Source organism: Ictidomys tridecemlineatus, chromosome 9, assembly GCF_052094955.1.
Source record: "Ictidomys tridecemlineatus isolate mIctTri1 chromosome 9, mIctTri1.hap1, whole genome shotgun sequence".
NCBI classification, from domain to species: Eukaryota; Metazoa; Chordata; class Mammalia; order Rodentia; family Sciuridae; genus Ictidomys; species Ictidomys tridecemlineatus.
In genome coordinates this window covers 127,784,801-127,808,449 of record NC_135485.1, presented here as the reverse complement: position 1 = coordinate 127,808,449, position 23,649 = coordinate 127,784,801, and the positions used below count along the sequence as shown (strand labels likewise).

The window sequence follows — 23,649 nt, the reverse complement described above, 5'->3', positions numbered from 1 at the left end:
TTTTCTGTGCAGTACCTGGGACAAACATGCACTTGGCTTCTTTGTTTCCCCTTCATCAGGGACCACCATCTTGAGCTGCCTGTTGTCCAGGGTCTACGAAGAGTTGCCTCATTTGCTTTGTTTATTCTGTCAGTTGTTTAAAGCAGGAGAGTAAATCTTGACTCCCTTTCACTCCATCTTGGCCAGGAGTGTAGTTTTGCCTGGTTTTTTTTCCCACTATGATTATTTTTATCTAAAAAATTTTTTTAAAATACCATCTTTAAACATGTTAGACATGGCTTATAACTAGCTATGAAGTACTGCGATATAAAAGAAATGGCAACATGTGTGTGTAGACTCTCGTACTAGAATTTTATAGAACTGGAATAAAAATCTACTTTGTTTTACAAATTATTATTGAATGACAGAGGACATAAAAAGTATGGACATAGGATAAAAAGTATGCACCATGGATTTCTTTGGTACCATGTAACTTGATCATTGCACAATTCTGTAAAACTCAAAAAAGCTCAAGAAGATTTTAACTTACTTTCAGAAGATGGGAAGAGGATGTAGGAAGGGTGCCAGACTGAGGAGGGGAGAAGCAGCTGCAAATTGAAGTGAGTGGAGAATGACTAATGGTGAGAGGAGAGGTGGGCGTGTTCAGGAATTGGGAGCCCTAGAAACAGTGGGGGAAGGCAAGGGCTGGAGGAAATGCTGAGAAGCAAGAGGGTTGAGAACAGAAGGTGAACCAAACATCTTCAGAAGAAATAGTTCCGTAGCTTAAGCAACCTCATTGGAGCCAACTGGGGAAAAGAAATTGCACATGCTATCAAATAGCTAGAAATCACTATAAATTCTGTTACAAGAATCACATACTTAGCTGGGCGTGGTGTTGCACACCTGTAATCCCAGTGGCTTGGGAGGCTGAGGCAGGAGGATCTCAAGTTCAAAGCCAGCCTCAGCAATTTAGTTGCCCTAAGCAACTCAGCAAATCTAAATAAAAGTTTAAAAAGGGCTGGGGATGTGGCTCAGTGGTTAAGTGCCCCTGGGTTCAATCCCTGGTACTAAAAAATAAAATAAAATAAAATACTTGTACTTGGTATTTATATAGTTGTTTAATGAATAATAATAATAATAATATAATAAATAACAATAATAATAATTTCCCTTTTGTGGAAGCCATGGAAACTTATGTTTGTGGGGGAGGGGAAAATGATAATTAAAACACCCATGAAAATCTCTTAAGGACTTCAAAACACCATATTCATTCAGAAAGAAGCATTAACTCAAGGGCAATAGACAGTTCCAGAGGGATATTATCAATGATCTATTTTGAACTTAACAAGCTGAAGGAACTTGACTTTCTCTGTCCCAGAGCTAATGTGGCCTTAAACCCCAGATGACTGGGCTCTTATGAAATAGCCCTGCTCAGTGATACCAAGCTATCAGAAGGTGATTTGGTCAACATTTTCACCAGAATCTCCATTTTCTGTGTCATGTGGTTGAATATATTATTAGAGACAGAGGTCTGACTTTTTGGCTGATTCGGTAACTTTCTCCTCATTCAGTAGGTTATTTAACATACATGCAGGAAGAAATGATCACAGTAGAAAATGAGGACCCACCATGACTGTGGCTTTTTCTTGTTTGTTTTTTCTCCTTTAAAAAATACCTTTATTAGTACATTATAGTTGTACATAATAGTGAGGTTCATTTTGACCTGTTCACGTGCGCATATAACATAGTTTGCTCCACTTCAATCCCCAGTCCCTCCTCTTTCTCTCCCCCTGACACCCTTCCTCTGATGGTCTTCCTTCTATTTATTAATTTTAATTTGGTGCATTATAGTTCCATGTAAAGTTGGAACACATTGTGATATACATGCACACAGCATAGTTTGGTTAACTAAAGATTAATTCAAGAATGAAACACACAAGCAAAGAAAGGTTAAAAAAATGACTGACATTAAACCCAAGGTTCAACATGCAGCCAACATCAGCCAAGGGCTGTGAGACGGTCATGATTTTGATTGTTTTCCTGTAGGAATATTAAAGGATTCATCAAACCAGGGTGATATTTTTTGCCACTCAAGTAACCTTTATATTCCATTTCATAGAAAACAGTAAGTATCTTTAAGTACCAACCTAGCCTGCCTATTCATCTATTTCTATACTTAGAACTTGCATTTTATTTCTCTGATATAATCTACACTTGACTACAATAAGGTAGTGAATTAAAAAAACATGTTACTGATATAATTTTAATCAATGACGTGGTTAACAATGCTGGCACTTAAATGGCTATAATTATACGTCTAGATTAACACTGCTATTCAGTTAAATAGGAAAAGGTTGCTGTTTCCCCATCTAGGTCTATGATCTCCAAAAGGCAAAACAAAATTTTTTCTACCAAAAAAAAAAAAAAAAGTCTCCTTGATTGTAAAGATAATAGTTCCAGTAAGGAAGGTGAAAGTCTGTTCTGAAGAACTCAGCAGAAATTCATGGGCCCGTAAGCCTCCCAGAGCCAAAATCAAGTTCATTAACTTCTAATGAAGTTAACCAAACTATGCCTGGAATATTTTTGTTGAAGTACAATAAATTTAAATATGTTTTCTAAATCCCCAAATTTGGGAGGAGACTCTATTCTTGTTTTAATATTGGAAAGAAAAGGAGGGGGATGAACCATCCCGACCATACTGAGCATTAGAATAGTACGAAGGTTCCTGTGTTCGCGGCATTCCTTCTGAAAGGCACAGAGATGAGAGCGGTTTGCTGGTGAGTCACTGTTGTATTTCATCTAGGGACCCGAGTGTGCTCACTGCTCTATTCCCTTAGGGGGTCATGTTCCTCTGCTTAAAAGAATATTGCCTGCTCTCTGAGCTAATGATTTGTTTGCAGGATGGAAGTCTCAGAGGTGACGATAACGGCACAGCTTTTATAATGTATCTTTCAGATCTTTGATCTGCTTTTTTTCTTCTTTTTTTTGGAATACATGGGACCCCTCAATAGCAAGATTAAAGATTCCTCTTCAGAGAAGAAAGGCAAAAGTTGAAAACTTAAAAGCGGCTCAGCTTTCCAAATAATATTTTTGTATTTTCGTCAATTTGTCAACAGCATGTTCGGTAAACGTGGTCCTTCATTCATGTGATAATTGGATGGTAATCCAGATACCGTGTGGGATCATAGGCTTCCCAAGGAAACCCACGGATTTTATTTTATAACAGTGTTCAGTGTGAACTAGTCTATGATCGGGCGTATAGGCTCATTCTGAATTCTATTTAATTCAACAAATATTTACTTGGGGCCTAGTAGATGCTAACCATATGTGCCTTCTTTTGTAGGGAATACCAAGAATCAGAATTGGGGTTTGAGAGACTCACAGTCTTCATCAGGTAGCAACTGCAGAAATCGCCATGTTGGATGCACATTAGGACAAATCAAATGTGCCTGGTCAAAGGAAATGGCATTCGATTTGGGGACAGAAAAAAAAGAGGTCACATTCAAGCAGGAGAGGACCAGGGAGTGGCTCAGCATCCAAAGACCTGGCAGGATGGGCTGCATTTCCCTGGGGGTAAGCTGGTGCTAGAAATAAATCCATATTAAGGAACATTATATATGGGGGTGAGGAGTCAGGAGAAGGAGGGGTTGACAAAGGACAAGAGGCCAGGGAGGCCAACGAAGAGTTTCAAGCAACAAACACAAAAAGGGAGTTGTGGCTTAGTGTTTCTGAAGCCTTTTAAAGCAGATTTGAGTGCATTTTGAACCAAAAATATTTATGTAAACAAATATTTACATGTTTGATAATGTTCTGCAGGTTTTATTTCCAAATAGAAAGATTAGCCCTAAAAATCCCGATCGTGCCAGTAATATAAGACTTCTCATTTGCACTTAAATCTGAAAGATTATTATTTTTCACTTTTACAGTGATGAAGCTCATCCATGCATAGATTTCTAATCTGCATGAAATGAATGAGGAAAGCGGTGTGTCTCGATAGCACTCTGAAGAATGCATCTGCCTTCTCCACGTACACAAAACTGAGTTGTTAATGGCTGAATATTTTGAGATGCATTCTTTGCTCTGCTTCTAAGTTCTTTGTGATAGTATATGACCTTACCAAAAATAGAAGGCAAACTATAAAAAGTATAGAAAAATGAACAGTTTTTTAGAATAAAGAAAAGCAGAGAGAGAGAGAGACTTTGAAAAAGCTGAAACCAGGATTGCAACAAATAAACTTGGGATGTCTTCAGAAGATGGTGTTTTATGTGAAGGTTGGGTATACTTTTGTGCCATACAAAATTTTTTTGTCCCCATAATTACCATTGTGATAGAGAGCATTTATCTAAGATAAACTTGAAAATGTGAGCAGCTAAACTTATTCTCTACAGAAATTTCACCAGCACTGGTCATTTAACATGGATCATACTTCTTCTGCTTCATCTCCTGCCATTCTGGGTAGAAAATGTCAGAACCTGGGTGGAAAACTACAGAAGGAACTTCCAAATATATGGCCATAAGACATCATCCTGCTGTAAGCACAATGCTTCTAAAAGTAGTCAGTTACTAATAGACCATAAACATTTTTGGGACAACTGAGCACACTGAAATTCACCAAGCTGTCGGCTTCCGAAAGCCGCATCTTAATTCCCTCTTTCTGAACATGTATTCATAACAAGACCTTTCCTTGTTTTACAAGTAGGGACACCAAAAGTGGTGAGAGGTATTCCAGTGACCTAAGAGACAATACAATTTTATATTCTATAGGAATAAATAAATAAATGCCCCAACAGATCACTTGTTCCAGCTAATTGACTTCCCCAGACATCATGAGGTTTTATGATTCCACTTGAGTGATCCCAAAATATTTCAAATATTTTTACGTTAAAAAGTTTGGTTTGCAAACAAATAATTGGGTGATTCAAAGGTTTGTCACAGGCAGTTCTGAATTTCGTTTTTAGATATTCTATTCCAGAATTCTTAATTGGAAACTAGAACCTGACCAAGTGGACACCCAGAGCTGACCCTTACAACCCATCTAGTTATTTTCAATAGACTATTTTAACTCCAATTTGTCACAAGAAAAATATGTTGGGAAAAAGTAGTAGTAAGAGAAAGTACTATCAGATATTTTCCAAAGTAACATTCAAGCTCAAATTGATAAAGAGGAATAGGAAATAGGAAGAGGAATAGGAAAAGTCAAGTGGGTAAGGCAAATTAGCATCCACCAATACTTCCTTTATAGCAAGTCTATATGCAGTCCAACACTGAGAATTATCAAAATGCATAAGCTTATTTCATATTAGTTAACAACTGATTAGTACATATTGTGGACCATTTAAGACAACGGAAAACAATCAGTTTGAGAATGGTGATTTGTCAGCTAGAATAAATCATTTCAACTATTTTATACTCCTCTTAAATGCAGAAGGTACAATAGGGCACAAAAATATACCCAACCTTCACATAATAAGGCATCAACAGAAATAAAATTACCAATCAAATTAAAATCAATGGTTGAATGAAACTTTCCAACAAAAAATGACTTAACCATTGAGAGTGGTACAAAAACTAAACTATTTCCCAAAACCAGAGACTTACCAACAACCTGTTCAAGATCACCGTCACCTCTCTGCTCCTTCCAGGCCAGCAGGTGGTTGAGGCTGGTGAGATCTGCAGATTCTATATAATTGTTCATTGTCAGCATCATCTGATGGGCTTTTGCAATTCCATAGTGAACTTTGGTTTCGTCTAGCAGAGGCAAGTTCATGAGTTCTACCGTTGTGTCAAAAGCTTGCTGAAAGTACTCAGAAGCTTTGTTGTAGCGTCCCTGCAAAGATAAGAGAGAGAATTTTCTCTTAATTTTTTATTTCACCATTTTTTATTTCTCTTAATTTTTTATTTCACCATTTCCCATATTTCCTCACCCCTTCTTGGCATGTCCCACACTGATCTTTCCACAATTATGGCAGTTCAGCAAGAACAAGGGGATGGCAAACTGGCTCTCCATTAGATTAGGCTTTTTTCCAGCAGTAGTGATTATTTGCGACTCAAATTAATTTGTTGAAATTAATTTGTTAAGAACAGCTGTATCTTTTGCATTGAGGTATGGGAAACTTAAGTTCTTTTGGATAAAATATGGTCAAATGTTGGGCTGGGGCTGCAGCTCAGTAGCAGAGCACTTGCCTATATGTGTGAGGCACTGGGTTTCGATCCTCAGCACCACATAAAAATAAATAAAGGCATTCTGTCCGTCTATAACTACTAAAAAAAAAATGTCAAATTTTGGCTGTTTCACATGGTTGTATCAAGAAGTTTGGAAAGAACTGAACTCACATTGATTTGGATAGAATGTTATTACTTATCATCCTGATTTACCTGATGCAATATTTTTACTACCTTTCGTTTTAAGTCACAGCAAGAGCTGTGATTAACATCTGTTCGTCACACACCAGTGGAAACAGCTATATCTATGGCTCCTTCACTTAACCATCCCCCCCGTATAAGTACTAGCCATTCTTCACTGAAGATGTTGTCCCAGATTTCTAAACAATATGCTCTTGACAGTGCAAATGAAAGCATCATCTAAACTTGACTCAGTTGAAAAAAATCAAGCTTTTTTTTTTTTTTTCATCCCACCTCTCCTAAAAGCTATTGTTGTCCACAAATAAATAGTAGTTACCTAGCTCAGGGCCAGTGGTAAATACTTCATGTATATCATGTCATTAACCTTACAAGGAATCCTATGAGGACAGTGTTATTGTTACTTCACAGATGATGAAATTGAGTCACAGAGAGATGCCCCTCCCAAATTGCTCAACATCCTCATTACAACTCTTCCTTAAAGGAGGATTGAGCTACACCTGTAAGGACTCTAAAGAACAGAATTTCCTCTCTTCACTGGCCTATAACCCTTTGTTTTTCCTGTTTCATCCTTTGCACTCCCCTTTCCCCCCATCCCCCGCCCCTTCCAGGCATATAAGCAAAATCATGATACCCAGTTAGAAGTAATAACTTCTAGCCCTCTTTAGCACAGTGGGGAATACAGTTCTCAATGACCTATTATACATTTTCTTAGTAAATAAGTGCATGAAAGTCCCTAGATTAGGAGGTGATAAGAAGATGGAAATATTAATTACCCTGATTTGATCAGTATACATTATATATGTGTATTGAAATACTGTGCCACATCTCATAAATACAAGTGTTATGTGTTACTCAAAATTTTAAAAATGCTTAAAGAGATAGAAAGGCCAACTACCCTAATTTGATCTTTACATATTGTATACATACTGTTCCCCATAAGTATGTACAATTAAATGATGATGATGACGATGATGATGATGATACTCAGGTTTAAAATAATAACAAAAAAGTTTAAAAAAATGCATAAACAGTCTCTTGAAAAGAAACCCTTACAAGAGAGAATGTTTTGCTGGTTTTTAAATTTTTTTTTTTTTTTGGCAGTTCTGGGAATTGAACCCAGGGCCTTATGTATGTGAGGCAAGCATTCTACCAGCTGAGCTATACCTCCAGCCCTTGCTGTGAGTTTTTAAGTCATCTTCTCACACCATTTTATGAAGACAATGGGCATAAAAACTGTAGAATCTGGTGTCTACCAAACAACAGTACAGGTAGGATATGCCAAACCTCTTGAACCTCTCTATAATTACAGCATGCAGAGAGTAGTCAGACTGACTGATAAAAGAAGTTGCTAGCAAGGTGAGGATGATGATGAGCAGGACTTGTGTGACTGTTGTGTTGCACACATGAGCACACAGCCACTGCATGTTATATGCCCATAAGGACAGTCTAGGGGAACTGTCTACTCAAAGGATTCCTTCTAAGCAGGTCTGTTCATTTAAACAGAATTCTTGCATATTATAGAAGGAACAGTTTTTGTTTGTTGAGGTAAGCAACCTTTTTTCATTAAAAATAATAAAACAGGATTTATATAACAAAATATTAATCAGGAAAAAACCCTATCAAAGACTTCATATGCCAATTAAGCAAACTATAATTGAGAAATAATGCAAATGATGAAAATAAAATTATTGATTGCCCTGGTAGACATTAAAGATTTAGGACAAAATATATGATTAGACTAAACATTGCATGTTTTTACAAACAGAGAAATTTAAATATCTCATTTTTCTAGTTTTCCTAATTATACTTCAGAGCTTTAGGCTGCATGTAGCTTCAAGTGAGAGTTTTAATTAGGAGAATTAGGGAATGTAAGTAAGTGGACTTATATTTACATTTCCAGAATTACTTTTATACATTATTACTTTAAAATTAACCCACTCCTTCACCTGTTCATTCATCAGGCCCCCACTCTGTGCTAACCAAGTTCCACACCAGGCAGTGGAAATTCCGCAGTGAATCGGGGAGTGTGAAGTCAAGGTGGTGAGCCTGCTATTAGTGGAGAGAGTGATATGCTAAAACTTTGATGAGATCATAAAATGAGTGTTTGTTCCTTCTAAAACAGAAGTATTTTAATTGTTCTTACATAGGTAAATGTAAATGTCTCAGATAGTACCTAATATTCCATCTTCTGACATATATATATATAACTGCCATAAAACTGGTATCAGCATATGTTTCTCTATTTCAAAACACAGCCAAAGTAAACAGGACATTAATTTTTCTCAGATGCAAGCAATTTTATACATACCGTTTTAGAATGTGATTTCACTCATACATACTGTATTTATAGATTTTTGATTTTTTTCAGGAGTTTATTATCTAGATTTAATCTCTTCTCCAAAAGTTCGGTATGACTTTCAGTTGTTCATTTGTGTTCTCAAATAATCTCTATTCTATTATAAAACTTGGAAGATTCCAGAAATTACTCCTGGAAATCTTAAAGGTGATTTGAGACTATGCAGCGAATTTATGAACTTCATAAATACATTGTATGGGAAGAGGACAACTTTGTTTCAGGTTGTAAATGTCTCTGGTAAGATTTTAGTGGACAGTCCTAGCCCAGGATCTCAATGACATCATAGACTTTGAAACAAAGCTTAAATTATTACATTATAACATAGAATTTTTATGCATTATTCTGATTCTTACCAGATTCTTCTTTGTGTCCAAAATGTCACTCTCTCCAATGAACAAGCTCAAAATGAATGGGCATTTTCTCAGTGCTAAGGATAAATCATTTCCTACCCAATTTTCTTATCATCTTAGTGTTGAAACTCCCATTCTTTTAACAATGTGATTATCCTCTAATCTTATTAAGGAATGAGAAATCTCATAAAATGTCTATACCTGGTTATCTCCCCTAAAACATTCTCATTTCACCAGTTTATATTAATTATATATTTTTAATTAACATTCCATCAAAAGAACATATCCAGAGAGTGGAATGGGTGGCCCATCTTCCATGATTATATAGTGAAAGGTAAATTAACTAGGATAAGGATATTTTAAAATATGTGGTAATTGAAATTATAACAATAATAATCACAAAATGTTAATTCCAATATTTTTTCCAAGTATAGTTTTCTATTATAATTTTGTCCTATAATAATATAATTTATTGGGAATTTTTGTTAAGAATATGATGATAATAAACTTGTGTGAGTGATAGTGATAGCCAGAGAGGGTATGGGTAGGGTGGTTTGTGGAGGGCCTAACATAGGTAGACCAAGGTGTAGCAGTGGTTTTCTATTTGCTTACCAAGATTCAAGGCAAGTTTTGAAAATGCTAAACTACTGAATAAGAATTAAAGAGAAGTTTAGAATTTCACAGGTGAGAGATTAGTGTTCTCAAGTAGTATGAAATTGGTCACGAAAATGGTCCAATGAACTGACATGCTTTGCTCACCAGCTCTGCATCAGGTTCATATTTCTAAGTACCAGAATAAAATAATAAGCAGGGCAGACAGGGACACTGCTCTTATTAAGCTTACATCCTAGCCAGATTAAAGGACGATGACAAGAAGTATCATAAACAAGAGGACTATGAGATAAATTATACATAGGCTTCTTAGAATTCAGAAAAGGTAAAGAACCACGTGGGTTCCTTTGGATTAGGTTGCCAAGGGAAGACCCCTGGGAAGATGTGGCCTTTCACAGGGATCTGAATGACAAGAAGCCAGCAATGCCAAGTTCAGGGATTGGAGAGCATTCTACTGCAGGCACACATCCCAAGCCAGGGCCTGGCTTCGCCTGTGAAGTCCAGGAAAGTCACTTTGACTCAGGGGGATTGGGTATGGAAGAGAGTAAGGAAACGTTGAAGCTAAAGACAAGCAGGGACCATCTCATACTTCAGGACAGGGTAAGGAATTTCATTTATGTTCTCAGAAGAATGAAAGGTAACAGAAGTGTGTTAGGTGGAGAAATAAGACCATTTGATTTATATTTTTAAAGGATTACTTTAAAATCCAGTGTGGAGGCTGGTTTATGGTATGGTGTGGGGAAAATGGGTTCTGAGCTTACTGTAGGGGCCCAGGGGAGAAAATAAAGTGTCATACATGGATGTGGTGACAGCAACGGAGAGAGACAGAAGCTGGTGGGGTTGGCATGCATTTTGGTGGCATAAAGGTAAGCGTTTGCCTCTGGATTGGGTATTGGAGTGGAGTGAAATATAAGAGTTACCCAGGGCTGGTGGATATTGATACTGTCATTTTATTAAGATGGGAAGACTGGAGGGGAGTAGGTGAAGGGAGGGGGAAATACTTTGAGGTGTCTGTTGGGAATCCAGGTAGAAAGGCTAAGTAAGCAGTTGGCCTTACAGTTCTGGAGTCCAAGGAGAGATCTGGATTGGAGACACAGACTTGGCAGAAGAGAGTTTAAGGGAAAGATGGTGAGTGGATGTTTTTAGTAGGATATATTTAAAATGACCTAAGTGAGCAATGCCAAATAGACAGTGGGTTATGAGGGGAGAGATCTGAGCTTGAGATAGTAAGGAGGTAAGAGTTACGTGTGCAATATGTGCTGGCAGCTCTACCAGGCACCATCTGCCTATTTTTAAACCTCTAGTCCTTTAATAGTTAGGATTCAAGGAAATTTGTTATTAACAATTGAGAGATGAGGAAACTGAGGAGCAAGGAATTTACTTGCTCAGTTAATTAATGGTGGCGGAGCCCAGTTCAAATTCCAATGGACAAAACCCAGGGTAGTCCCTCTGGACCCTGCTATAGCTCCCATCTTGGAAAAGTTTAATACCTTTTCCTGAAAATTAATAGTTTCAGCTTGAAAGGCAAATAGCTTATGGAATTGTTTAGCCATAAACTGGAATAAAGGTGTGCACTACAATTAGGAAATGTCCCAAAGCTCCTAAAATTAGAGGGATAAAAACATTTGTTGTTGATGTTCTCCAAGGAAAACAGGCTTTGCAGAACTGGAAGGAAACGAAAGTTGTTAGCAAGACTCTTACCTTGTCTCAAAATAACAAGAAAGAAAAAAAACCCATCATTTAGCTCTACTAAATCCACTTTGTTATGTCTAATACCTTTGAAATAATACTCTCAGCAATGGCTTTAACAACTTGGTCAGCCTGAAAGTGACCAGTAGTAGTTCTTTTGGCTTGAGGAATGTCATAATAATAATAATAATAATAGTAATACAAAAAATAAATTAACTTTAACAATTTGAGTAATAAATCAAACTTTGTTTTGATGTGTGATGTCATAAAAATCCTGTGATGGGATTATTTACTTAATACCAATCTATTTTTTCAGTGAGTATTTACTAAAGGAACCATTAACATATCTCAATCTACTTGTATATTTGGAGCATATATATTTAAAGAGAGCATGAATACCTGGATTCCTCCAAAATTTATATTGGGATATAGATAAACTGGGCTAGGTTAAGGAAATGATTAAGTGTGTGAATAGAGAGCTTACAGAATGGGAGAAAAATCTTTGCCAGCTGCTCCTCTGACAGGGGATTAGTATCCAGAATACATAAAGAAAACTTAACACCATCCCAGTAGCTAGACAGGCTGAGCAGGGGCATTGTGAGTTCAAAAACAGCCTCAGCAACTCATTGAGACACTGCTTCTAAAATAAAATATAAAAAAGGGTTGGGGATGTGGCTTAGTGGCTAAGTGCCCCTGGGTTCAATCCTTGGTACCAAACAAACATAAAACCCCTTAACACCAAAATACCAGGCAATCCGACCAATAAATGAGCAAAAGAACTAGACAAATATTTCTCGAAAGAAGAAATACAAATGACCAACAAATATATTAAAAAAATGTTCTACAACCTTGGCAATCAGGGAGGTGCAAATCCAAACTACATGGATATTTCATCTCATTCTAGTTAGAGTGGCAATCATCAAGAATACTACTAATAATAAATACCAGCAAGGATGGGGGGGGAATGTACATGCATATATTGTTGGTGGGACTGTAAATTAGTGCAACCCCTTTGGAAAGCAGTATGGAGATTCCTCAAAAGACTAGGAATGGAACCACCATATGACCCAGCTCTCCCACTCCTTGGTATTTATCCAGGAGAAATAAAACCAGTGTTCTTTATAGTTATACATACATCCCAATGTTTACAGCAGTACAATCCACAACAGCTAAGTTATGGAACCAGCCCATGTGCCCACTAACAGATGAATGGATAAAGAAAATGTGGCATATATACATGATTAAAGTTTACTCTCCATAAAGAAGAATGGAATTATGGGATTTGCTGGTAAATGAATGGAACTGGAGACCATCATGCTAAGTGAAATAAGCCAGACTCCAGAAGTCAATAGTCAAATGTTTTCTCTCATATGGAGAAGCTAGAGCAAAGTAAGGAAAAACAGTGTGGGGGAGGGGATCCCATGAAAATGGAGGGGAAACCAGGGGAGAGCAGGGGGGGGAGGAGACAGGATAAGAGAGAAAATACAGGTGAAATAAAAATTATTCTATGTATATATATGAATATAACACAGTAAATTCCATCTTTATGTATGTATACAAAGTACCAATTTAAAGAAAACAATAAATAAATAGAAGGAAGGGCAGGCAGGGAGGGAAAGAGGAAGTACTGGGAATGGAAATGGAGAAAGCTATATTCCATGCATGCATTGTTATGTTACGGTGAGCCCCAATATTATGTCTAACTAGAATGTGCTAATAAAACATTTTTAAAAAATGAAAAGAAAGAGTGTGTGTGAGAGACTACAATAGAAATAAATGAATAAAAAGATTTACTTTGGGCAGTTAAAACAGCCTTTGGATATTGCAGCATGTCTCTGGCCTTTAGATATTAAACTCTTCTCCAAGAATCAAAAATTAGAGAATAAAACAACCCACTGGTGAGATATAAGCTCTCAGCAAAAAATGTTTTGAGAAAATGCAAGTATAGAAATATTACCCCTCAGTACAGTTTGCTGTTCCATTTCCTTGTCTTTCTGCAATTAGAAACATGCAGGCTGACAGCCGATGTTCGAGTCATTGAAAGGGCTGTGTTCTGGGTGTTGTTGGGTGGGAGGGTCAAATGATTTGTTCTTTTTATACTTCTGTTTGGAAGAACAGCCCTGTGTCTTTCTATTGGGAATGTCTGCCCCTCTAAGGTCAGCTTCCCTTAGACAGAGGCCTCACCAGGGCGTTAGTCAAGTTGGTTTAACCACTGTGTCCTGAAAAGTAAACAAAAGCAAACCTGAAGCCATGAGAGGGCTCCACAGAGCAGACAGCAGCACCTTAGAGGTGGCTGGAGGGGGCAGCAGAGGAGGCCACAACAGACACCTGAGTGCACCAGGGGCAACAGGTGCACAAAAAAAGAGGGGAAACAGAGGGAGGGAGAGAGGGGAGGAGGAGAGGACCAGGGGAGGGAGCCAGAATCAGGGGCCAGGAAGGCAGAGGCAGGAGAGAATGGAGCCAGGTGGGTGGGGAGGTGAGAGTCAAGAGGAGATGGGAAGGTGCATGAACCAGAAGGAGCAAGACAGAGGGCTGGGGAAAAGAAGCACCTCATTTGTAAAGACTTTGTCCAAAGCAGGAACTGAAGGGACATTAGTTTCATTCATTCAAATTAATTTCAATCTTATTTTTTAAAAAATCCTAAATTGTTCTGAAAACAAGGTAATTTTATAGCAAATCGTAGAGCAGCGTGGTGGGTTTGAACGTGGGAGGCCTGGCTTAACTCTGAGGGCCTGATAAGGGCAATGATGTGACACCACTAAGAGTGGAGAGAATAGCAAAATAGCTGACGCTCACTCCTCTCCCGCTCAAAAGCACCCTGCCCATGCCTTTCCTGTATTAATTCATTAGTTCTTGCAACCACCTTATGAGGTGATAAAACCAAGGTGCCCCAGGGTGTGGAACTTGCCCCAGGTCCCACGTCTTAAGGCAGAACAAGCAGGGCTAACAAGCCAAGCAGTTTGACTTCAGAGTTGAGGCTTTTAATCACTGTGTACCCAGCCTCCCCAAACAGATGGACACAGTCTACAGCAGGAGAACAGAATCACCCTTGGAAAAAAAAAATCCATCTTATTATTCATGATTGAAACAGTAATGATAACTAGAGAAATAAACTTCCTTCCTAAGATTTCTGAAGGAAAATCTGGGTCACTGAAGACAAAATCAGAAGAAAATAAATCTAAAGTCCATATGATCGGTGCATTTTGTGTCCTTTGACTGTGTGGCAGTTTTATTTATTAATTATAATGCAGATTTTTTCCTCTTCTTCCTGATTTTTTAATTTATATATCTTTTAATTTTTTGCACACAGACAATCTGTTGTTCTTGGGATTGTGGGGTTTCCTCCCTGGGGGACTTAGCTGGGGGGAATCACACCTGGGCTCCAAGAATGTGGAGCTAGAAAGATGAATGAATGGTTCCTGTGGCCACATAAGAGCCCCGTGCTAGTATGAGGTTCCTTTGACTTCAAATATTTTAATTGCTCCCCAAATCCAAAGTCACTCCTTGTCCTTATTGGCTGTGAATATGGCTCAGGTTGAAGAGCCTGTGGGGACCGAGCCCACACGGCACTTAAGAGCTAGAAGAAGAGGAGGAGGCAGTATTTGCCTTCCCAGCCCGTGCTTTGCACATTAACTGTGTTGTCCAGCCCTGGCCTTTCTGCATCAGCCATGTGAGAGGGTGAGGATCAAATGGGAAACGACTTTTAAAACTGTGAATTTCTCCATAAACAAGAAACACCAATACTCACTTTTTCATTATAGATGTCCCCAAGCATTGTACTCGCCTTCACAACATCTATGTTTTGAAAATTGCTCTTTGTGATGTTCACAACTTTTTTCAAGTATTGAATCGCTTCTGTCATCTGTCCTTGGCTAGAATAAATAAAACCAGAAACCATTGGAGTATCTGCTCACTTAACGTCATAGTGAAAAGAAGATAGTTTTTGTCTTTGTTGTAGAACATGCAAGAAGATTTGCCAGGACAAAGATTAAGGGGACAAATACTAAATTACTAATATGTGTGTCTTTGTTGGAAAATACAATGAGTAAGCTTGAACTTATAAACCACCTCATCATTATGGATGGGAATGTAAAATAATGAGATTGCTGTGAGAAATAAATCTGGTAGTTCTCAAAAATTTTAAACATGGAGGAATCCTATGACCCAGAAATTTTACTCCAAAATATATAAATACTACAAAAAGCATACGTCCACATCAAAACTCATCATGAATGTTCACAGCAGCATTATTTATAATAACCAAGGAATGGAAACAAACCAAATGTCTATCAACTGATGAATCAATTGACAAAATGTAGTATATCCATTCAATGGAATATTATTCAGTCATTAAAAAGGAGTGAAGTACTAATGTATGTTAAAATATGGATGAAACTTGACACACGAGAAATGAAAAAATCTAGACATAGAAGATTATTTATTGTATGATTCCATTTATACAAAGAGGCGAATTCATGAAGACAGAAGTAGATTAGTGGCTACTGGAAGATGAGGAAGTAATAATCAGGACAGTATTTCTTTTTAGGGTGATGAAAGGTGCTGGAATTAGACAATGGTTTAATGGTTACACAATTCTATGAATCTATTAGAGACCACTGAATTGTAGAATTTAAAAGGGTGAATTGTACAATATCTGACTTATGTCCCAATAAGGTTTTTTTATTTTATTTTATTTTTAAATTAGAAAGTTTAGACAACGTGAATGCTGGAGTACTCCTGCAAGCTTCCTTCAGCAGTGCCATCTCAGGTGTCACTAAAGTCACACATACAAGTGAAATATATTTGGTAAAATGCTCAGAAAGACAATTTCTAGCAGAGAGCTTGGCATGTACTAAGCATTTAAACATTTTTGAATGAGCCAGTGGTTGAATATTCAAGAAGGGAAATACATAGTGCACATGTGAGCTAAGCTTCAGGGTGAACTGTGAGAACTTGAGCCACATGATGTTTGGAATTCATGATTAAACTCACTTCTGGATGTTTCAGTATCGTCAAGAGACTCCAAGAGTCTAGAAAATGCACTAAGACATGTTATTTTGGGGGGAATATGGTTGTAATCCTTGGCAAGTTCCATTGCCAATTTGAAGAGATAAATGTATAGTATTTATGATAGTTAACCCCAGATTCTCACATGGGGATAACTGTGATAAATACCTTGTGTATAGTGCTTTGAAACCTGGAGCACATTCATTTGACTGTCTTCAGAAGAGCAAGTCCAGTGCTCCAAGGGAATCTGCTATTAAAAGGCAGCCGAAAGAATTTTTTTTTTTTTTTTTTTTTGGTACCAGGGATTGAACCCAGGGGTGCTTAACCACCGAGCCACATCCCTATCCCTTTTTATTTTTATCTTGAGACAGGGTCTTGCTAAGTTTCTTAGGGCCTTGCTAAGTTCCTGAGGCTGGCCTTGAACTTGTGATCCTCCTGCCTCAACCTCCCAAGTCTTTGGAATTACAGGTGTACATGCCCCCACTCCTGGCCAACTAAAAGAATTTTAAAGACAAATCTAGAATGTAATGGTGATCTCAAAGCACATATATAAATTTGGAAAACTGTAATGTCTACCATGGAAAACAACTTTTAAAATTTGAACCGTATAATATGCTTGGTGCGTTTACTGGTTTACATGCCACTTTTCTTCCTCTTTTGACTTCACTGGGGTTTTCCCCATAGAGTTGGGGACTCACTGCTGTTAACCAGACCTTCTTTCTCAAACTGTTTCCCCTTCTCCGGCATCTCACACTATCAGCCAGTCTTTATCCTCTCACTTCTCCTCTCTAGACCTCCCTCTTTCTCTTTTATTTATTTATTTTTTTCCAGTTTTTAAAATTTGAATTTGTTATGTATACAGTAGAATGCATCACCATTCATATTACACATATAGAGCACAATTTTTCATATCTCTGCTTGGATACTAAGTATATTCACACCATTTGTGCTCTCACACATGTACTTAGGGTAATGACGTCCAGCTCCAACATTGCAGTCGGCCTACCCAAAGTTGGTTCTTTCCAGAGTTCTTCCCCAGGCCCCCTCTTCCCTCCAATACATGCTTCCTCTGTGGTCTCAGAGACCCACCTCCTATAATCAGATGCCTGCAGATTTCTATTCCTGGCCCTGATTCTCCTGTCCAATCCTGTCTAGTTTCCCAGATGTTCTTAGCCTTGCAGCTCCCCTCAGGTGGTTATCTTTGAGGACGATATGTCATGAAGAAGCTGAGAGCATTTGTGGAATACTCTGTAGGGAGCTTCTTTGTAGGATAGCATCCCAAAGCTTTCATAAGAAATTTAGTGAATTTTTGTCCAAAACAATGGAATTTCTCATAGAGATATAATTTCTGTGATTTTAAAATGTGACTCCAAATTCTTTTTTAAAAAATATTTATTTTTTACTTGTAGTTGGACATAATACCTTTATTTTATTTTATTTTTTATGTGGGGCTGAGGATGGAACCCAAGCCTCGATAGGTGAGTTCTCTACTGCTGAGCCACAACCCAGGCCCCTCCAAATTCTTTTAGCTATTGATAAGACCAAACCTACATCTCAAACAGTGATATGCTATTGGGGCTATTCTAAAGAATATGTCACAAGAATATGCCAGAAAACATTTTTTTTTTTTTTTAGTGGTGCTGGAGATTGAACCCTTACTGATCTGCATTAACTTTTAAATGCCACACCACCCATTTTACAGATGAAGCCACTGAGATGTGGAACAATGGACTGAATAGTCATCAGCCCTCCCCTGCAACCTCAAATGACCACAGCGTTGCCCTAACCCTATAGAATGTAAGTCCCATGCTGCTGGGGTCCAATCTTGCCATCCCAGGGAGAACACACAGCTGACGGCTGGCTGTGAGATGGACAGACCTGGAGACCAGACGGTGTCTTGAGTATCTGGATCCGATGATGCATTAAACTGGTGTAAACCTGGACATTTCCTTTGCATGAACCCAGACTTTCCCTCTTTTTTCCCCTTTTATACTGTTTGATTTGAAAACATTTTTACAGGAGTTTATTGGAAACAGGTAGGGGAGGATTAGGGATATCAATCTGCATAACTTCCAACGATTTGGGTGATAACATTCATTTTCACAGATAAACTGTATTATGTTTGTAAAGATAAATTGGGTTACTTTAAAAAATATTTTTAGTTATAAATGGACACAATATCTTTATTTGTTTATCTTTTATGTGGTGCTGAGGATTGATCCCAGTGCCTCACACGTGCTAGGCAAGCACACTACCACTGAGCCACAGCCTCCATAAACTGGATTACTTTAAAGCCATTGTGTGTAGTGGTGGACGTTGGGGATCTAGGTGTGAATCCTAGCTTGACCCCTTACATGAGGAACTTTGATCATATTAAAGTTATGAAACTAAAGGAAACTTCCATTTCCTCGTTTTTAAAATGACCTCAAGTTGCTGTGAGATGAAGCATTGTGTAAATATATAACCTGGCACACAGTAGGGATTCAATAAGTGGCAGCTATTATTATTATCTCTGAGTGAAATAAACAGTGATCACATTCACAGCTCTCTACTTGACATTGCCTACTAGGAGCTGAGAAAAAAATTTAATTTAGCTAAGCATTACTTTATGAAAACCTTCCACCATGCAATGAACTAAATACTGTAATTTAGTGACTGCTCTGCAAAAAACAGACACATTAAGTCCTGGTGTCTGTTTTCTCAGGGGTGGGATAAAAAAAAAAAAAAACCTAACATTTTGTTGTTGTTGCTGTTAATTTAAGTATCAGATGCTATCAAATACATTTTTTCTTCCTTTCTTATTGGTAAAAGAATGATTAATATATCTGAAATAAAATGGAATTTCACATTTTTTGAAGTTGTGAATACTGTTTTTTAAAAATAATTCCATGTTTACTTTTTCATAACAAAATTATGAGAAATTTTCTACAGTTAGGCATAGGTCAGTTCTCCAGAAAATGCACAAATTGTTTGAGGAAATTTATAAATGCAAGCATAGAATAAAATATGAAAGATTCACTAATTACTTGAATTAACATGTTGTTTTGTGGAATAATTAAAAAGTATTTAGAGAACCCAAGGCTATAAAATATTAATAAATAAAATTAAAGTAAAATATATAAACTGATAAATATAATGTAAAATATCCTAATATTTCTAGATCTAAAAATGTTTCATCAAATTTATGTTAACTTTTCAAGGTTTTTTTTCCTGGACTAAAATATTCAAGAGAAAAGGGAAAACAAAAGTGTAGCATTGCATATCACTTTAGGGAACCTTAGGGGAAAATTAATATTAGTATCATTTAGCTAAAATGGTCTCACTAAAGCTTATTTATGCTCATGTTCCTAAAAGCTGATATATTTGTGATGCAAGTACATTTTGGATTACGTTTGGCCTGCTGAGGATAGTTAAATCAAAACATACACAAACATCAACAACAACAACAACAACAAACAGAGTTCAGTGAACAAGAAATATAAAATAGTATAAATAAAAATGTTACTGGGAGACTTGAGTTGCTTTGTTCCCCAAGGAGCAACAGACCTCCAAAACATCCCAAATTACCTGAGATTTGCTCTAACAAACAACGCTAGAGAAAAAGTCTTGCAATTATAAATTATATGTTCCACTCAGTGAATGTCCAGCTCTGTAGCCGGCGAAGTTAACACAGCAACTGGAATATAAACAATATGTGTTGGCTGCACGGTTTCCTAGTGTAAAATTTAGCAGTAGGTTTCAAAGCTAGTCTTTCCTTGAAAGAGGAGGGGAAAAAAAAAATCAAATACTCCCCTATAGCAAAGGCTACAGATTATTTGTATAAGTTCAAGGACAAGGTTAAAATGTTAGACAAATATTAATTCCGGTTTTCTATATGCAGTGCACAGGTGCAACTGGAACAGCATATTATATGGTATAATCATTAAATTCATTCAACCAGACCTTAGAGAGTTAAAAACATATATTCTGAGGAACAGGACTCCTCGGTCCAAAGGATGAGAATGAAACGGTGCAGAATATTTGTGTATCAAGGTGATTCCGGGTTCCAACTGGGAAAACAGGACCGTTAACACCCACGTCCCCTGACAACTGTCCAATTATGTATATCACACTTGGCCTACTGTTTGCAGTAGAAGTAATCAATAAAGGATGTGGTTGAGTGAACATAGATTTTGGTTGAACCAATGCATGAAAACTTAATCATTTACTCAGAGAGGAGAAATCAAATAGAGCAGAGATGAAACAGCCACTGAGGGGTTTGTTGATTGTGCCACCAAGTTTGTGGGCCACAGATGAAAGTGATAAGGCAAATGGGATCAGTGACAGGAGAAAATGTAAAAAGCTCTTCTTCATTCCATGCATTAATAGAAATGTTTGGATGTATTTTTTTTTTTGGTCATTTTTTTTTAGGAAATTTCACATCAAAGCCTGGATGTTCCATTTTAAAGAATATATGAAAATTACTAGGGCGTGTCATTTCTCTCAAGCAAGAAGAAATTAATTTTCAGCTATGACAGAAAGGTAATTTTCACACTTGAAACTTTGTACTGATTGATTTAAAGATCTCCACTGTGGAAAGTTTTCTAGGAAATAATTTAACTTGAGTTCTCAAGAAAATTGGCAAATGCTGTGGAATCAACTCAGAGATGGGCTGGTGATGACCAGTACGTTCTGTATATATTTTTGTGGACTTTTTCTCTCCTTCGATTCTTTTAAATAGTCATCCTCATTATGTTGAAATATTGTGGAATTTCAGTAAGTGAGTTACCTCAGTCAGTAAATGAGGGTGTGTGTGTGTGTGTGTGTATATATATATATGAATATATATAATACGTATATATTACACTTATATATGTATAATTATATATACTTATAGATATACAATATGTATATGATTTTGTAAGGAAAATTGAGGGGTTCTTCCCATGTATTCACTTGAACTATCTACATAAGAATGATATTTACTTTGTTATTTCTCCACTCACTTTTTCTTTGTTTTATAGGCCATAATTCTGGCTTTTATAGTAGCATCATAAGACAATTGTAGTGCAGCACGTCTTTTTTTTCACTAGCATTCCAAGTAAGGGGCAGGAGACATTATGACTCTGCATTGTCCGCTATGCTGCTTAAATCTCTGTACAGTTAATATTATTCAGAACAATAGCAAAAATAGCAAAACCTGTTCACTATTAAAACCTTTCTCCATAATACCAGGCCTGGCTCTAATATCACCAATGGGCAGCTCAACGTCACCAAATCTTCTGACTTGAGAGAATGTGGTGTGTTTTCCAATTGAGGGCTCAGTATAAATTCTTATAACTGTTTTAGAAGCTTCTAGCCTCAGAGCTTATTCACCTTTCATGCAACACTCAGCTGATGGCCTTCGACTCCCACTAATGCTAGACCTGGCTATACGGTTCCATTTCCTTTAAAGAGATAAAATATGTTTATAGAGGTAGGGCTACCATTAGTGAAACTGGTGCAATTGTACAGGTTAGGAAAAAGAGATTTAGAGGTGATGCTCAGCTTCACACACAAGCTTGATTTATTTCTCAGCTGCCGCCACCATAATTCCCTCCATTTTGGCTGTGTTCCATTTCTCGCCCGTTGCAGCTACCCTGAGAAGGACAGTTTAGGGCTATGAGAGGGATAATACATATATACGCCTGTGCCTGTGTGTTTGAATGTGCGCACATGCACCTTTATTGAAGAAAACCAAGCCCTCTAAGCAACATTTTCTAAAAATAATCACAAAATTTATATTAAAGGATTTTACTAGTTAATGGACTTGAATAAAGCTTCTCAGACATCCAGGGTGCTGCTGTCTACCTGTATAGAATTTCTGGTTTTAAAACATTTGCCGGTCAATAGATCATGCTCTTGAGCTATTCTGCACAGATGTTGAAAGAATATGCCAGGCGTGCATTCCCCTGGGTACTCTTCTGCAATCATCAATGCTGCAAAATGGCAAAATTGCACTGGAATTCTCTGGCCGTGGAACACTTTCCCACTATTACCTCAGAAGAAGCATCCCCTGGGCTCTGTTGTACATTGTATATAACGTTATAAAATTAAGAACTCTTGGCTGGGTGCGGTGGTGCGTGACTGTAATTCCAGCAGCTTGGGAGGCTGAGGCAGGAGGATCGCGAGTTCAAAACCAGCCTCAGCAAAAGTGAGGCACTAAGCAACTCAGTGAGACCCTGTCTCTAAATAAGATACAAAATAGGGCTGGGATGTGGCTTTGTGGTTCAGTGCCGCTGAGTTCAATCCCTAGTAACAAAAACAACAGCCACAAAAAAAAAAAAAAAATGTCTACCACAAATCAATGATTGCTTTACTGTGCTTTAGTGGAAAGGCATTCTTATAAGTGAAATCAGTTTCATTTGGTATAAAAGTGAAATGGGGATAAATCTTCTTGGTTCACTATATATTTGCCTTAAGGCACATCTTTGGGTTGTTCAGTGTGTTGGAACAGATACGTCCCCATCCAAAACACTCCCAACTTCCTGTTCCCATCAAATATTTCTGTATTCTTTCCCACTTCTAAACCCCAGAGAATACTTATGCAGCCAAATTAAAGCATTAGATTATCTGTGTCAAATTTTACCAGCTAGTTGCTCAAGTTTTCCCTTAGCTTTGACTGTACAGACTAGGCATTCAAATCTTGCGGTAGAAACTAAAATGTTCTAGATAGAACACACAAGATAAACAGGTGGGAACTCTTTGAAACCAACCTCACATCTCTAGAAGTTTCAAAAATAAAGCCCATCATCGGTAATCAAAGGCACATTCCATATGTCCTGGGACACAGTAAATGCTCAGCCAATGTTCACACAAGAAAATATTTTCCCTTGAGTTTTATCTCTTCAGTTACTCTGAGATACAAAGGAAATATTATTTTTGTAAAAATTATTTTCCAAACAAGAGATAACATTTATACAACTGTACAGGCCTGAGCTAGGTTTGTCACTGCAAACCAAGACAAGGAATCCAGCCATGCTCTACTGATTTGGGGCACTGGGAAGAGCAGAGTCAAGCAATTTAATAACCCAAGGGAAGAGGGCAAAAGAACACAGTTGGATTGTTCCAAACAGACATGAAGCCGAATTCTTCCCTATCTCTTCTTTGTAGGCAAGCATCTTCTTGGTCATTGATTTTAAAGTAACACTTCGAAGGGACAACACGGCTGGTTGTCTAGGGACTAGCTACCAGTCTAATTTTGGAGGACCTTCAGGCTTTGCAGGTCACTTATCTTCCTTACCTGTCTCTGCCCTCACATTCTCCAGGAAATGT

At 37.5% G+C, this 23,649-nt stretch overlaps 1 protein-coding gene across 2 annotated transcripts in view; it reads right to left on the bottom strand.

The window, feature by feature from the left end:
• Ttc29 (tetratricopeptide repeat domain 29) overlaps positions 1-23,649 on the bottom strand; it is a 194,403-nt gene that overhangs the window by 73,473 nt on the left and 97,281 nt on the right. For both annotated transcript variants that reach the window (XM_040293226.2, XM_021727883.3), the window contains 2 exons: positions 15,098-15,221; positions 5,578-5,806 (listed from right to left, as the gene is read on the bottom strand). In XM_040293226.2, coding sequence (XP_040149160.2) covers positions 5,578-5,806; positions 15,098-15,221 — 353 coding nt within the window. The remainder of the gene's footprint in view (positions 1-5,577; positions 5,807-15,097; positions 15,222-23,649) is intronic.